The following is a 16,220-nucleotide window of genomic DNA, read 5'->3' as shown; positions in this document are numbered from 1 at the left end:
AACATAGCAAGTTACCACGTTTAAAGATGTGAAGCTGAGCATCCTGTGCCTGAGATTGCAACACAGTAAGTGGCTCTTGCAAACCAATTATAGGCAGGTTGCTTAATATAGTGGAATATCATGAAAACGGTGAGCATTTGCTTTCAAAACTCACGAGGAACCAGACAAACTAGATGCATATTTGTTTTGGGAATGCTGCAATTCCTACAACTTGGATCTAGCTGAACAGGCTGGTCAGAGACCCAGAAACAATTTATTGTTCAAAACATACTTTGGGAGAAATGAATTTGCATCGAGTAGATTTCTAGAGCTGAATTTTTTAATGAACATTTGTGCTTTGGTACGCCAAATGTGAATTCATATACAGTGGTGCCCCGCTAGACGAATGCCTCGCTAGACGAAAAACTCACTAGACAAACGGCATTCGTCTAGCGGAAGCTGCCCCGCAAGACGAAAAATTTTCGTCTTTTTTTTTTCGTTTAGCGGAGCACGGCTGTCATTGCCGCTTCGCTAGACGAAAAAATTCGTAGAACGAATTATTTTCGTCTAGCGGGGCACCACTGTATCCAACTGTCACTGTTGTTAACAGATATGAATGCTTTTTAGCACTTAAGTCTTAGCACCCTGGTAAGAAATATTTTAACTGATAGAGTTTATGGTTAGAAATTATCTATGATGTGCATTACTCATCCTATGCAAAATTAGCCATGACTTGATGTCACCTGTTCTCCAGAGTGGAGGGATCTATTGGTAGTGGTGAGGGAGAACTTTTGCTGATTCTGTTGTCTTCCTGTAGCCTCCAAAGCTGTCTTCCAAAACCTCTTAAACAGAGCAGGAGGTAAGGGAGTTCTGCAGATTGCAGTGGAAGAAGGAAATAGGTAACAAGTCGCCTCCACCCATTTCTAGGTGCTTATCTACAAACACTGTAGAAACTGCATCCTTGCAAGGGTAATTTCATCAGGATAAGTGTTTGTGTGCAACAGATTGTGTCTTGCAACACCTTTATGTGTGGTACAGGTCTTAAGAGTAGTTAGCATGCACATAATAGTTTTCAAATGTAAAAATATTGCGAGGCAGAGATGATACAGTAGTCAGACAATAAAGTTTTATTGTAAACTGTACATATGCCTGTAATATAGAATGGAGGCACATTTGTATGAATGTTTTCTGGTATTAACTTTTACCTATGCAGCTGGCAGCTTCTTGGTTTGTGAATTCGCACAGCAGACAAACAAAATGGTTCCCCTTGTAACTGTGAGTTGACCAATTTTATTTTCAAGATATTCCAAAAATATGAATATATTGCACATTAACTAAACTTGGAGCTGTCGGTAAGAATGGCCTGTATGGATGAAACTGAAATGTTCCATCAAATGGGTATTATACAGGGCTAGACAGTAATGGGGACGCGGGTGGCACTGTGAGTTAAACCACAGAACCTAGGGCTTGCTGATCAGAAGGTCAGCAGTTCGAATCCCTGCAATGGGGTGAGCTCCCATTGCTCGGTCCCAGCTCCTGCCCACCTAGCAGTTCGAAAGCACGTCAAAGTGCAAGTAGATAAATAGGTACTGCTCCGGCGGGAAGGTAAATGGCATTTCCGTGCGCTGCTCTGGTTCGCCAGAATCGGCTTAGTCATGCTGGCCACATGACCCGGAAGCTGTACGCCAGCTCCCTCAGCCAATAAAGCGAGATGAGCACCGCAACCCCAGAGTCGTCTGCGACTGGACCTAATGGTCAGGGGTCCCTTTACTTTTACCTTTAGACAGTAATGACTGCAGACATGTGAAGGTGATAACCCAGTTATATCACCCCACTTGTTCAACTGACATGTCATTTGGTGCAAAAGTCAGGGAGAGAAAGGGGAGCCCCATTGCGTTTGCCGTGGTGACTGGCTCTCTCCCTTAGGGCCTGCGTTCTAGTTCGTTAATGTCAGGTATTCATAGACTTTGACACTTATTGTCACAATTGTTCCTTGGACAGGAAGTCAAGACTTTGGGACCCTGGCTCTGTGATAGAGCACATACTTGTAGGAAGAAGGTCCCCAGTTCAACGCCTGGTATCCCCACTTGAAAGGAACAGGTAGCACATGTCATAAAAAGACTGCTGCCTGAGACCCTAGTAAGCTGCTGTCAGTCAAGAGCAGACAGCAGAAGTTAGATGGAGCAATAGGCTGACACAGCATAAGGCAACTCCTGCTAGACAATGGAGATGTATTGTTTCCAAACAAGGTTCTGTATAATTTCAGGAGCCATGTGTTGATATTTAGCACTCCAAAACTCCACTGGCTCCAGAGCATTCTCTGACCTGACTACCTGTTAGTTAGACAACTGTGAGGAAGTAATGCAGACTGCAAAATAGGCTCCTCCAGTCCGAAATTTAAAAAGCACAATATTTAGGTTTCCTAACAATACAATTTCCAGTGCTCCCAACTATACATAAAATGTGTGACTAATTTTATTGAAACTGACCACCACCACCACCACAGTAAGAAAGCAGGGATATATTCTTTACTAAGTGCAAACTCTTGTAACAGTTGCCCTTCCAAAACTGTCTTGGGGGAGGGGGCAGTGCATAGCATATCTTAATGTCAACTGCTTTGCCTTACAACATTCAAGCTGCTTGCTACTACCCTTCCCCAGCAACAGGATCCTCAAGTTAATGTGAATTATACATTTTTAGTTGTTAAATCCCTCTTGCCTTTTTTGTTAACTGTAAGTGCTGTAAATATTGGGACGGCTAGTATAGAGCAGTGCAAAACTGCCCAGAACCAGATGCTCAATCAGCTATTTTAAATTGCTCTTTAGGGCAAACTTAAAATAGGCAAAAATAAATTTCAGAATGGTCTCTAGACGAGTTTATTCTCCTTGCAGCTTTTGCCAAATGAAGATATTGGAATTAAGCAGGATGGGGTGGGGACAGCTTTCCTAAAAGTTTCTACTAAATAGTTCTGTAGTTTCAAAAACCACTTTGGATACAAAGACGTACAAACTCAAGCTTAACAAACAAACTTCACTATGTCTAAGTTGCAATTCCTGGTCTAATTCTATAGGGAACACTACAGCAAGGCGTTACAACCACCTTTAATGTGCCTGTCTCACTCCTCCATTCTACATGACACTTTTGTTCTGTTGATAGCACCACCTAGCTGTCTTTTCTCCAGCATAAACTACCTCCATGAGGCAGTCGTAAGAAACATCTGGTTCTTCAGAGGCTAACAGAGCTCCTTACACCTGCAGTTGAGAAATGTTGAAATGCACAGCAGTTACAACTTCAAGGTTTTTCTAAGATCAAGAGCAAGTACTCAAATAAGTCCTTTTACAGCCTTTTTTTAATGAAGTCCAAACTCATTGCAGTTGTAGCCCACATTGAGAATTTCTATGTTTAAGTGAAAAAGCTAAATTCATTTTTTGCACATCTTTGACAGTACCTAGCGCTAGAAGCAACGACCTATGAAACTAAATCAAGGATCCCTTTTTTTGCCAAATATATTTAATTGCATATGTAGTATTATGTTTCCTCATTGACTTATCACACTCTCTTTTGCAAAGCACTTTGGGAAGTCAGTAATCCTGGCAGACCCTTATAAGTGTGAAGCCAAATAAACTGCATAAAATGTTCCTAGAATACTTAGTGAGCAAAGATGCCCAAGCCCTGCTTGAAGGTAGGAAGGTCTAGTTGCAATTCTGGCCCCCTTTCATTGGTGTTCTTTTTGGCTTCTACTGCATTTAATACAATAAAGAATTTCAGAACAATTCTTCCCCTTTTGGTTGATTCAAAGATGAAATCAGGATGGATGAAGAAGCTTCCTCTCTCATCAGTCACGCTCCTTTTGTCACATAGTGCCTATCTTGTGATGAGGCACTTGCAAAGGCTGCAGGTTGGGGCATGTTGAGTAGGGTGCTGGAAGGAAGCAGGCAGCTATCCCATTAGAAGGAAAAGGCAAGGTGGGCCCATAGAAAACCTCTTCTTTTCCTTCCTTACTAACATCCAGCACCTAGTAAGAGCCAAAAACAAGGTGGGTAAAAGCTGAAATATTTATCACGAACCAAAGACAGCTTTATATATTGCCATTCCACTGATCTACCTATTCTGTATAATCAAAGTTATGTGCCAGCCATCCCTGAAAACAAAATGCCCTGCAGTATTTCAGAATTTGAGCACTGTGTACCTGTTGCAAGCACAAGTTGACCCCAGCATGCCTGAACTGTTGCCAAACTCTATGACACACTGCTTCAGACGACAAGTGAGGACTAAGTGTCACTTTTCGATGTTCTCAGATTTAAAATGATTTGCAGTTAAGAAAAATGACCACAGTGAGCAAGTCAAAAGCTGTGATCTAACTATGCAGGCGCCAGGCTCAATAACAGCAACAAGTCTTACATGTATTGTAGCAAACACTTGTACAACGCCCCACTTCATATCAAATGCTGATCTCCTCCAATACTTGCATGCTACAGTACATATAAGAATGGCAATTAAATATTTGCATCCTTTTTTCTTATTTCCATGTATTTTAGTTATTACGAATGGCTTCCTTTCATGTATGTAGTTGAAAAGATATTGTCTAAATACTTCCTCTCAAAATCATAGTGTAAAGCACATTTCTTGTTAGAGACACAGCTTTGAGGATTTGTTTTAAGGAAAGATAGATACTTGGCACACTCTAAAGGCATGCAATTTTTGTAAATCGCCTAAACATACATTTTTAAAACAATGTGAATTGATGTAGTTACAGGTGGGTAGCCGTGTTGGTCTGCCATAGTCGAAACAAACTAGAAAATTCTTTCCAGTAGCACCTTAGAGACCAACTGAGTTTGTTCTTGGTATGAGCTTTCGTGTGCATGCACACTTCTTCAGATAGTGAATTGATGTGAATGTGAATTGATGTTAAAGACCAGGATTCCTACCAAAGTTTTCATTGGGAATCAGCACACATGCACATGTCAACTCTGTTGGTGCCCTACTATTTCTGCTTAAGCACACTTATTAAAAGCAAGAGTTCAATGATAGCAGTGGAAAATAAATGCATGTGGCTGTGCTACTATGAAGACTGCTGAACAAGCAAGCGCTTTTTACCTTTACCCCGATGAGCTTTTTCAAAAGTAAAGTGTTGTTGCCAACTTACGATCCTAACAGTTTACTTTAAAATAGTTGCTTTTCCTCTTTTCTTAGAAGTTTAAATCAATTGCATAAGTCTGTTTCTACAAAAAGATATCCCAGTGTGAACAATTCTGGAAAAGGTAACCTTGCAATACCACTGGGAGAGACTCGAAAGAAGGAGCCTAAACTACTGACCTGGATACATGCTGAGGGTTCATTCGTCCAAAATGAGTAGCCACCAACTAAGTATATTCTGCCATTGTGAACAGCAACTCCCGATTCATTTTGGCCTGAAGCAGAAAAACAAAACCATGTGTGTTAATCTTTTTTTTATTTTTTTTTACTACTCCTATACTGTGGGGTGCTGCACATAGATTCAGCTAGCCAGCTGTTTAAATGAAAACATTGCTATAATCTCTCTTAAAACAGAGTCAACAGACAAGCTTATTGGTACATTTCCAATGTTTTTGAAGAATCTAAAACAGTACAACACACCCATGCAAGTTGTAAGTTCTACTTATTGTAAATTTCTCCTGCTGCTGCACACATTTGACCAAGCATTTCTATTTAAGTATATTTAATAAAAAAACATGTACAGCACTCTTCAGTGTTTCTATTCCCACCATGCATCAAATAATTGGTATTTTGAGGGGAATGGGTTATCCCACAAGCTGTGTTCTTGCACTGGTATACACCACAGCCAGATACAAGTGGTCTTTACTGGTTGTGATAGCACTGATCACTTTTAGAGCAGGATAAAGGGCACCTGAACTTGTTTTAACAACTCCCCATCCTCTGTCTTTGCAGTTGATTAGCAATAATAAGCCACCTATGAGCAAAAGACAACAGTAACAGGTACTGGTCGTAGGATAGAAGGAGAAAGATTGGAGCAGAGCAGGCCTGCAACAACTTTTGCAACCCCACCCAATAAAAAGAAGAGCTTCTAAATAAGCTGCCATACATGACAGGGCTGGCCTGACAGGTCAAAAGTGTTGCATGTCTGGGATGAGGAGAAGTAGTGTTTTCAACACTGCACATTTAATTATATGAAGTAGGGAAAGGAATCCAGATATTTACTCTTGTATATTTACTCTTATGCAAAGTATCCAACACTGGGCTCCTGTTGGTCTATTCATTTGATGCCAGAATTTGCATGAAGCTGATTGTGTTTTGCTTCCCTTGCAAATCAGCGAAATCCAAAGCTCAAAGAATTTGACCTGAAACTTTGCTGTAGTTTCATACTCTACTAAAATATACAAACAAAATACTTGCCTGTCAACAGACTGAAGTTGCAGCGTGTCCACTGGTCGGTGTCTATATTGTAGGAATCTATGTGGCGGACAAGAATCCTGTCATTGTTATAATCCAGGTCATTGCCTCCTAAAACATACAGCTTCCTTTGCACAGCTGCCATTGAATGGTAGACTCTTCTCTGCAACATGGGGCTACGGCTAAGCCATTTATTCTGTAAATATAAACATAAGAGAACTGGTTCTCATTAATTTCTATAGGAAAAAAGAATATCTTTCTTACTAGGTTCAAGGTGACTTGCAAGAAATGTTACCCATATAGCCACATCAAAATATTGTTTGAAAATTAAGTAGTAACTTCAGTTTTCATAGCCTAAGCTATTAAAATTAACCAAACAAATGAAAATTTAGCCAAACGTTTTCCCAGGCAGAAAAGTCTTGCTTGGTGCCCTTTTATTTCTTAATGCGTATCACTGGTTAGGTAAACAATAGTGATATTTTTAATCGGTAAAAGAAGAGATGAAACAAATTTATTATTAGAAGAATGGAGAGTAGTGTGCATGAAACAGTGGAAATCGTAAAACAATTGCACCATGTAGCCCCCATAATGTATAGCTATCCGTTATTCTGTGTATTATTTGGCTAGGAGGAATTAATATTTGCATTAGCAGTCCAGTCCCTTGACACAGAACTATAGACACCATCTGCTTTGCAAAGCCTGCCTGCATCCCCTGATTATATCTTAGCTTCCTCCACAGCAGTGACTGCCAGGTAAGCTGCTAAGCACTGCAAAGGCAAGGAAACAGAGGGGCCTGGTGGGGTCATTCCTAATAAGCCAGTGTGTGAATACTAATCAGCAGTGGAGAAGCAGAGGTCACCCCAGCCTGCCTGTTGGCAGGTAGCTATGTGCTCAGTGGCAGATGGTAGGCATTATCAGCACTCCACAAAGGCCTAGCACAGAAACAGGCACTAGCACCGAATTATAGAGGTATTGAGATTCTGTGCAAGGCGCAAGCAGATGTGAGGTTCTTCCAGTGCCCACCGTATACAATATGCCAGCAGAATTTTTAAAAAGAGCGTGTGTGTAAAAACATGGAGCCGACCTCATTGGAAGAATGCTAACACACACTTTCTACCTATTAACTGTTTGTGTTTGGGGGCTCCGGGCTAAAAGGAACCCAAGTATGCAGAGGGCCACAAAGTGGGAGGAAACAGCTTGAGCCCCCAGAGGCAACAAAATATAATACACATGAAAAATGGGAGCATTAGAAAATGTAAATAAATAGGCAGGATGTAATTTTGCTCATAGTGAGGCTGAAACTGCTGTTGACAAACATTTGAATGCAAAACAAATCCTAGGCTTCATACAGAGAGAAGTCAACTGGGCTAGGTTTTTGTGCAAGAAATGCAGGTACTTCTAAGGGGTTTAAGGTGGCTCAATGCACTGCTAAAATCAAGCCCCTTTTTCTGCAATCACAAATCACTATTTTGCCAGTAAATGGGACTGAAGAATGCATGAAATCTGCCTAAAGCTGGAAGTAGGAATTATACAAAACAGATGGCTGGTGGTGGTGAATAAGGCAGCTTCCTGGGTCTGTTCTCCACATCTTCTCTCAACATTTAGTGCTGAGCTTTCCAAACTTTTCACGTTGGTGACACTTTTTAGACATGCATCATTTTGCAACACAGTAATTCAGTTTTACAAGCAAAAACCAAAGGTTAAACTAACCCCTTTCCAGCCCCGGGAGGAGCGCAGGGAGTGTTCACACAACACAACTACACACTGCAGCCGACACACTAACATGTCAGGAGACACAGTTTGGAAAGGTCTGATTTAGTGGAACTTGTGCCACATTGTGTTTCTCCACCAACACCAGCCATGTGAAATGGAAGTGCCCAAATGTCATATTATAAGGCAAATAGCACCAAATATTATTTATTTTCAGCAAACATTTACTACATTTGCATCCAGCCTTTCGTCAGGGTAGTGTAGGTCATTCTTCCCTCTCCACTCCATTTTATCCTGTCAGCCATGTTTGAGGTAAGCAAGGCTGAGAGAAAGTGACCAGCCCAAGGTCATCCAGTGAGCATGTGGCTGAATGGGCTTTTGAACCCAGGTCTCCGAAGCCCTGCGTTTCCACCCATTCTTCCCTAACCTGGTGTCCCCAGCTGCTGGACTACAGGAAGACTGGTAGCAGATGGGAGTTCAAAACATCTAGAGGGCAGGAGATTTCAGAACACTGTTCCAACCACGACACAAGGAGAAGAACAAGATACAGAACTACCTTTACCTGTTATGTGTTGTTAGGTTCTTTTAACTGGTTTTTATTTCATTAGGAGAAGAATATTAACTGAATGATTAAGAATCTGGTCTAAAGGTTCCTCAGAACATTGCACTAATATACACTTGACTACATTCCAAAACATAGCTAAGTGTACATAACCCCACTGATTTCAACTGGCATCAGAACACAAGTCTGAGTTGGACCGTGGCTTTTGTGTTTTAAGAATTGCAGCCTTCCTAAAATTTGTTTGGGGCAGTTGATATGGACAAATAGTGTGATCTGGCTTATAATGCAGATTCCTATGACAGATAATACACTGACTTTTAAAACTTCTGCTTGGGTGGGTGGGTTGTTTCTTTCTTAAGTATGTTTACTTATTTATAGGTATCTCAAGTGCCACCACATATGCAGAGTTCATAATGTTAAGAGCTACCTTTCTAGATCAGATCCAAGGCCCATCAGTAACCTGCAAGATACCTCCGGAAGCATGAAGCTGACAACTATTTACGTTATTTCCTAGCATCTGACATTCCAGTAGAACCTGCCTCTGAAAATGAAGTGACAGGTGTGTATACATACAGAGCAACTGTACCCTAGATAGAACCGTTGGTTTCACCAGCTTCCAGCCTGTTACACATTATTTGTGGCACTTTGGGGGGGAAATTATTAATAGTTCTAAGTGCAAGAGGCACAGGGGTTGACTTGGCTCACTTAAATAATCCAAGGTTCAACTTCAGGCTTCCTAGCTGGGAAATCCCAATGAGCTGGGCTGGGAAAGATGCTAATATCAGCAGGAGTCTTTACATTTCCAGCTATTAACTTGTACAAATAGATACCAAGATCATGATATTTGCCTCACAATAAGGATGCTGCACCAATCGATGACAGGATCATATGGATCAAGGATACCCATCTCTCATCAGTGCAAAGGCAGACTGGAATACAGGTTTTGCATAAACTTCCTGCATCTTCCTTCATGAGCTTCAGCGCTCAAGTAACATACTTTGCAGGGACAGAGACAGCTGGATAGTGGATATTAAGACGCATATGGGTCACCTATTTCCAGACTGTCCTGGTGAGCTGCTTCCTTGCATACATGTTTAAAGAGCAACGGATAACGGCTCTAAAGGCCTACGAGGATCTGCCAATGCACAGGAGCTGCGCTTTTATATCCTCATCTAAGCTATTGTTGTTTGGAATGAGATGCTTTACTCATTTGATAGTGCATTTACTCACATACTTTGCATTCTTTGTGTTTAAATAAATACTTGTAATATATAAACTTACTTGTGAAGGATCATACACCATTAGCCTGTTCTGATATTGTGCCGTATTTGTTACTCCTCCTGTAACAGATGTTTACAGTGTTACACGAACATGAAACACAGTTGGGAGTGCATTAAAGCAAATTATCTACCATTAGGAAGCATACTGCAAATTTTGCCATGCTGCATGCAAAAAAGAATATTTATGTCAAGTTTCACTTTCCAACATCCTTATTTCTCCAGTGGCAAGTTAACAATATGCCCATGTTGGTTCATGTGCCACAATCCACAACTAGGCAAAATGAGTTGCACCCTTTGTATACTGAAGGGTACCTGAAGGTCACCAAGTCCTGCTTCTTCCGCTGAGACAGTTACTCTGAACAAACACAGTTAAAGTAAGGACAGCAGTAATACCGGTATGTTGCATGATGACACAAATATATGCAAGACATCTGGAAGAATAGGACTGTCCTAAGATTAAATTCAAGGTATATTAGGGTGGGGTGACCCTGTACAGTACCATAACCTTGGAGAAGTGTCAGGATAAAAATACATCTAATCATAATATATGCTAAAAAACAATGTCATCTGTAGCCACCTATCCTGCTGACTGAACTTCTGTGATTTTGCAGAATGCTGGTGAACATTAGAGGAGAAAACAGCACAATGTCTGCTGGTATAAGGTAATTTCTCATTGTCCCCATGTAAATTGAGGAAGGACACAGCTTTTTCTCTATTTACCCCCACTGCCTGTCACAAATATGTACTGAGACAAATCAGGTGTAGCCTATTTGGTACACTTCCATGTCACCATTTGCGGGCCCATGTGCATTGTGTCTCGAGTGCTAAGAAGAGGTAGTAACTTTGGAACAAAACAACATGACAAGATCTTGGAATTAAACTGGCCACTACAGATGACAGAAGGCTTTGGCATAGCCACTGGGTATGGATCCTGAATCATTCAGCCCAACTACTAGATTATTATTCACAAGGGTTGGTCCAGGGTTAAGGGTGACCTCTCCCAGGCCACCAGATGGAAGTCCTATGGCCCATCTGCTGCCGCCTGGGCCTTTGGCCAGAATATTCAACCCAGAACCCTTTACCAGGGTATCCTGAGATTTTGACATAGCCAGAGGGTCCCTCTCACCCTTCAGGTTAGACTGAGGATCCAGTTGCTATGAGGAAGTCAAAAACCCCAAAGGGGCCCAATTTGTCTACAGCCGCATTTCTCCCTGGCCCCGAATATGGTGACTGACTGGACTCCACAACAAGGTCGTGCCTACATATGCAGAGCCAAACTTACAGGGAGGGAGGGATTGCCAACTGTGCTCTGGCTCAAAGTGTAGCCAGCCAGCTTAAATGCAGTGGTGGCGGACCAGAGTGAGTACTACGTTCAGCTGGTCTGCTGCTGAAGACCTACCTTCCCCCCTCCCCAAAGGCCATGAATGGCCTGCTTGAAGCTAAGATTTTGGCAGCATACCCCTCGTGGCGGTTCAAGGCCGAAAATAGAGTTGATCAGCTCCAAAGGACAAAGGCACCGCCCTCACCAGCTCCTGCAGCTGCACTAGGCTGCAGCTGCCACTTCCCTAAAGAGGTAAATAGTCTTTTCCTGTCAATCCCATTACTTGAAAAGCTACACTTAAGTTGCAAAGTTGGAATTTCAAGTAACAGCCACAAGGATGAAAGACAGTGAAACAAAGGTGTGGTGAAAGGGAGCTACGAGGAGTGTGAATTAAAAGTTGGGAAAGGAGGAGCTTTGTACTTTTTACAGAAATGCTTAGTATGCAAGGAAATCTAGAAATCCGCTTCATTGCAACCTCAAAGCTCAATCAGATTAGAATGATTAGATGAGAAATTGTGATTGCATTTCTTTTCTCTTTTTTTAAGGTAAGTAGAGGGGTGACCAGTAGTGGGACCATAGCACACAGGAAGTGGGGCTGTGGGGTGTGTGTGTGTGTGTGTGTGCAACTCTTTCTGCCTGTGTCACTGTTCCCAGTAAGACTATCCGTGCTGTTCATTCTAGGGGTGAAGAGGCCTTTCTATGCATGATGGGTTGGGTGGGGTTGGGTTATGGGGCCGGAGAGACAGGAAAGAGTTTGGAAATAGAGAAACAGAAGGGCAAGCAGGCTGACAGAAAGGTACAAAGTATTTTCATTTCAAAATGATGAGTAACTAAAATCCAGCTCCTCTCTCAACCCAACTGATGATTATGATCTTTACTAAAATACCTGCTATATAAGCCGGTCCACAGCACAAGAATCATGCAAATTTGAAGGATACTTTTGCTATAGACGTTTGTCCGGCTGGGTCTTAACATTGGCGTGGAAGCATACAGCACGCATTTCTTTGTAGCAGGGATGTTTGCCCTCTGCATGTTTAATTTTTCTCATGTGCACACAGATACCTACAACTTAAAGCCATCGCATTCCCTTTGCCTTCTTTCTGCGCCCCCCCCCCCTTTTAAAGATTCATTTGCCAAAATGAGATGCTATGGATTTACATACAGATTTGACGACAGAAAAATAGACCTGGAATTAATAGCACAGCCTCTATATGTTTTAATCCTCCCTTCCCCCCTCAGATCAAATACCCTTGCCTCCAGCAGAATTCCTGGCTTTGAAAGTCATCAAGCTGATTTGACTGCTCTTAGGTTAGGCTGCCACATGCTGTTCCACTGCCCCCCTGCAATCACCGCATTTGCAGGAAGATTCTCTGCCAACAAGTATATTTTATAGATTGGCAGTTTTGCTCTCTCTCCTCTCCCCCATCTCCCCTTAACTGCCACCTTCTCCCCAGGGGAGGAATATGCATCTTAACAGCTTTCTATAGATTCATCTGCCATTAACTATGCCATTTCTTATCAGCATCAATTTTCAAAAAACCAAGTTTATCCTAACTTTGAAGTGCTACAGTGAAAAAGTTTCAGGGCTGTTGTTCTTTTTTATATATATATAAAAAGCAACCTACCAAAATTTAAATTTAACAAGCCCATAATGCCCCCCGCAAACGACCATTTTAAGAATACTCTAGGCAATGGAGGAATAGGTATAAAATGTCTTTTTTAAAAAAATAGCAGAAAAATAAAAGTTTAAATGGTACCAGAAAAAGTGATGTTTTTCCATCGTAAAATGGGACAATCAAAAGGCAATTGCTTTTACTTCCCTGTGCTGCTTTCCAAAAGGAGAATGATAATATCAGTGGAGATGATATCTGGATGCGTTTAAAAATAAAGTCTATAATAAAGTCTTTTAGAAGTCAAGCAACCTGTAAATAGCTCACAGGATTTCAAATGCAGGAGGAGAAAAATGTATCAGTAAGCGGTTGTAATTTTTTTTTGGCTCGCTGATTGCTGGCTGAATTTATATACAACTACTGGGATAAATAATGCACCGCGTGAGAACAACTTCGCTGTGTTGGATTAGTGATCTATTCAGACCAGAATCCTGTCTCTACAGAGTATACCATTCCCCGGCATTCATTCCTAGCCTCTGCAAGTAGTACAGTATCCTGCTTCAGTTCTTTGTGTTCCTTTGTTTCTGAATGCCATTGAACCTTCACCACCACTAGAACTTCCTCTTGGCAACCATACTATGTGTGGACGGGTCATTTCCCTACCTATTTTTGAACCGGCATTTTCATTTATTTGTTGTGGGAAGTATTAGGAACAGCTGCCTAATTTCATGTGGAAAATCTTTCCGACCTGCTTTTGCAAAGCTCATCAAACTGTGCGCCATAGCACTAAAAAAGGTATGATTTGTAGTGCTATACTTGGACTAGCACAGCGGTGGGGAATCATTTTTTCTGTAAAGTAACAAAATGACTTTCTATATATAAATTGCTCCAAAAAGTACTGCATTTCCCCCCCCCCCCAAAAAAAATGTTTTCTTTGAGAAAAAGCTATGGGAAGGGGAGAGATATCCCCCTTCCCATGTCTTCCAGAAACCTGTCTCTAATCAGAATTTAGCCCCTGTTCTTCAGGTGGTAGTTGGGGTGCTTAATCCTGTTTTGCTGTAAGCTATTTGCACAGCAAGGCAAAATTGAAGCCTGCCCTCCTGCTGGATGTAGTTTGTGGGACAAGTCCTTGTGGCCCAAATTGGACCCCCTGGTGGACCAAAATTAGCCCATGGGCCAGAGATTCCCCACCGATGTACTAGCACCATATAGCATGATATCTGATGGACTGAAGGCATGACAAGAAGGGTGGGCGGCTTTTTACAGGAGAAAATAAGGATGTAAATTAAGTGCTTTGCTAGGTCAGAGCAAGGTACAACCTAGGCCAGGGGTCAGCAATAAGGAAACATTCTACTCATGTAAAAACATGCTGATTCCCGGACCGTCTGCGGGCCGGATTGAGAAGGCAATTGGGCCGCATTCAGCCCCCGGGGCCTTAGTTTGGGGACCCCTGACCTAGGCTCACATTCTGTCTGCAACTCTGGCCAAAATTATACTGTGGAAGCTTGCAGGGATATCCATGCTCTGCTGTTTGCATCCAGCAGTTGGAAATGCATTGACTGAGTTCCCTAAGTGCAACACAGAGGAAGAAGCTGACAGGGCTCATATATTGTGCCTGTTGTATTAATGCATAACGCAAGTGTGTGTGTGGGGGTGTGTGCTCATGCTCCCAACTGGCAAATGTCTTTTAAAACACGGAAACCTTGACCTAATATGAGGAACGGAATTAGCATTCTTGCGATGTCCATTAGCAAGGTAGTGAAAAGGGACATCAAGTATTTCCCCGCATGCTGGTCGATAGAGAGCAGCAGCAAGGAGGGGGCCCTTTCACGGCATGCTCAACAGCTCCCTTGGAGCATTTGTCTAACCACTTGTGAAATGGGCTGCAGGACCAGATAGACCCTTGGAATAGCTGCACTTTTAGCAATGCTTTCTCCTCTCATCTCGTGTATCTCATACTGTAAGCCATTATTATGAAATGTAAAACTTCAGCTTTTTGTTTAAACGTAACAAAGACTAAAGAAAACATGACATTTTGATTAGAAAGACCTTGAACCCAGAATTTTGAGAGAGAATAGTGTATTGGGGGTTTCTTTTGGGGTTAAGTAGATCCTGCCACGGCCAGATGTATATATGGCGCTGACATACGTCTTTCAGCTACACTGACTATAAATTCCCATATACTTATACACCAAAATTTGTGCCGGTTAAACAACAAAGAGCTTGTGCTGTTTGCATATCAGCAGTTCAGGGTGACTACTGATGCTGCAGAAGCTTCAGGAGACTGGAAATTCTTCAATTTAATTATCCTAGAATGAGCTAGCTTGACATACTTGGATTTAAGCCAATTTAGTCCCATCAACTTCATCTACAAAGAATTTTCTCTCATACTTTGACACATATGCACACACCCCTTCCTGCTCACCCAACCTCACGTGGAATCTTAGCTTGTTTACAGATTAGGAGAGAGGCAAAGAATTGGAGCTTGCGGCCTTTATAAAGTTTGCCAATGTGTAAAGACAGCAGTGAGAGGAGGAGAAATATAATGTCCTGCAAAATATACTGGTTAGACTTAGAGCATTTTCTTCTTCCTTTCAGGTGCTGCAATATGAACTATAACATCTAAACCCTGAAAGAAGAAAAAAATGGTCTAGCCCTAAAAATATATATTTCCTCATTCAGAAAAAGATCATTAAACACGAAACCATAATGGTTCCGGCGCATTTCAAGGCTATTTTGCTTGAGAACTGAAAGCATGAAAAGTATGCATCTCTTTGTGAGCAAGCCAGATCAAACACTTTTCAGAAACTGCAAAATTTAGCATTCTATAAAACCTCAAAATTACCAGTCAACAGGTGCAGAACATAACTACAGAATGCATTTCTAACATATCCCTGTTATTACTCTCTGCGATACAAAGGGAGGGGAGAACATCCATAAAAAGCCTTAGACTCCATTTCCCTAGCAGCATCTTTAGAAACTAAGGGGGGCTGGAAAACCCCCCCCCCAAGAGAAAGACACACCAAAGGTATCGCCCCAACTCTAAATTTAAAACCGACCAACTTTATGGATATGAGTGTTGTTTCAATATTCCTTTTCTGCACAATACTTAGAAATATGTATTAAACATTCTCACTTTTAGAAAACAATACTCCCATTCCTAAGCTCACTGTTTAGTTCACTTTTGTTATCTACTTTCTTATACTTCAACCTATTCTAACCCATGGCTTTCCTCAGTGCCCAGGGGCGTAGCAAAGGGGGGGCGGGGGGCGGTCCGCCCCGTGTTCCATAATGGAGGGGGAGAGAAATTATGAAGGAATTTTTTTTGAATTTTTTTTTAAATGCCTGCTCCGAAGGTCTTATCTTAC

General features: G+C 41.7%; 1 protein-coding gene across 10 annotated transcripts in view; it reads right to left on the bottom strand.

Moving 5' to 3' along the window:
* Positions 1-3,714: 3,714 nt before the first annotated feature.
* LOC117043605 (kelch-like protein 32) overlaps positions 3,715-16,220 on the bottom strand; it is a 56,906-nt gene continuing 44,400 nt past the window's right edge. For 6 of the 10 annotated variants that reach the window (XM_033143464.1, XM_033143467.1, XM_033143466.1 and 3 more), the window contains 4 exons: positions 9,923-9,981; positions 6,373-6,565; positions 5,296-5,390; positions 3,715-3,994 (listed from right to left, as the gene is read on the bottom strand). In XM_033143464.1, the coding sequence (XP_032999355.1) occupies positions 3,833-3,994; positions 5,296-5,390; positions 6,373-6,565; positions 9,923-9,981 (509 nt within the window). In that variant the 3' untranslated portion in view covers positions 3,715-3,832. Of the gene's footprint in view, positions 3,995-5,295; positions 5,391-6,372; positions 6,589-9,922; positions 9,982-16,220 lie in introns of those variants that run through there. The other 4 variants (XM_033143468.1, XR_004426205.1, XR_004426206.1 and 1 more) reach the window with 4 other exon arrangements.

The sequence above is a fragment of the Lacerta agilis genome, chromosome 3 (genome assembly GCF_009819535.1).
Source record: "Lacerta agilis isolate rLacAgi1 chromosome 3, rLacAgi1.pri, whole genome shotgun sequence".
NCBI classification, from domain to species: Eukaryota; Metazoa; Chordata; class Lepidosauria; order Squamata; family Lacertidae; genus Lacerta; species Lacerta agilis.
This window is presented reverse-complemented; position numbering and strand designations above follow the sequence as displayed.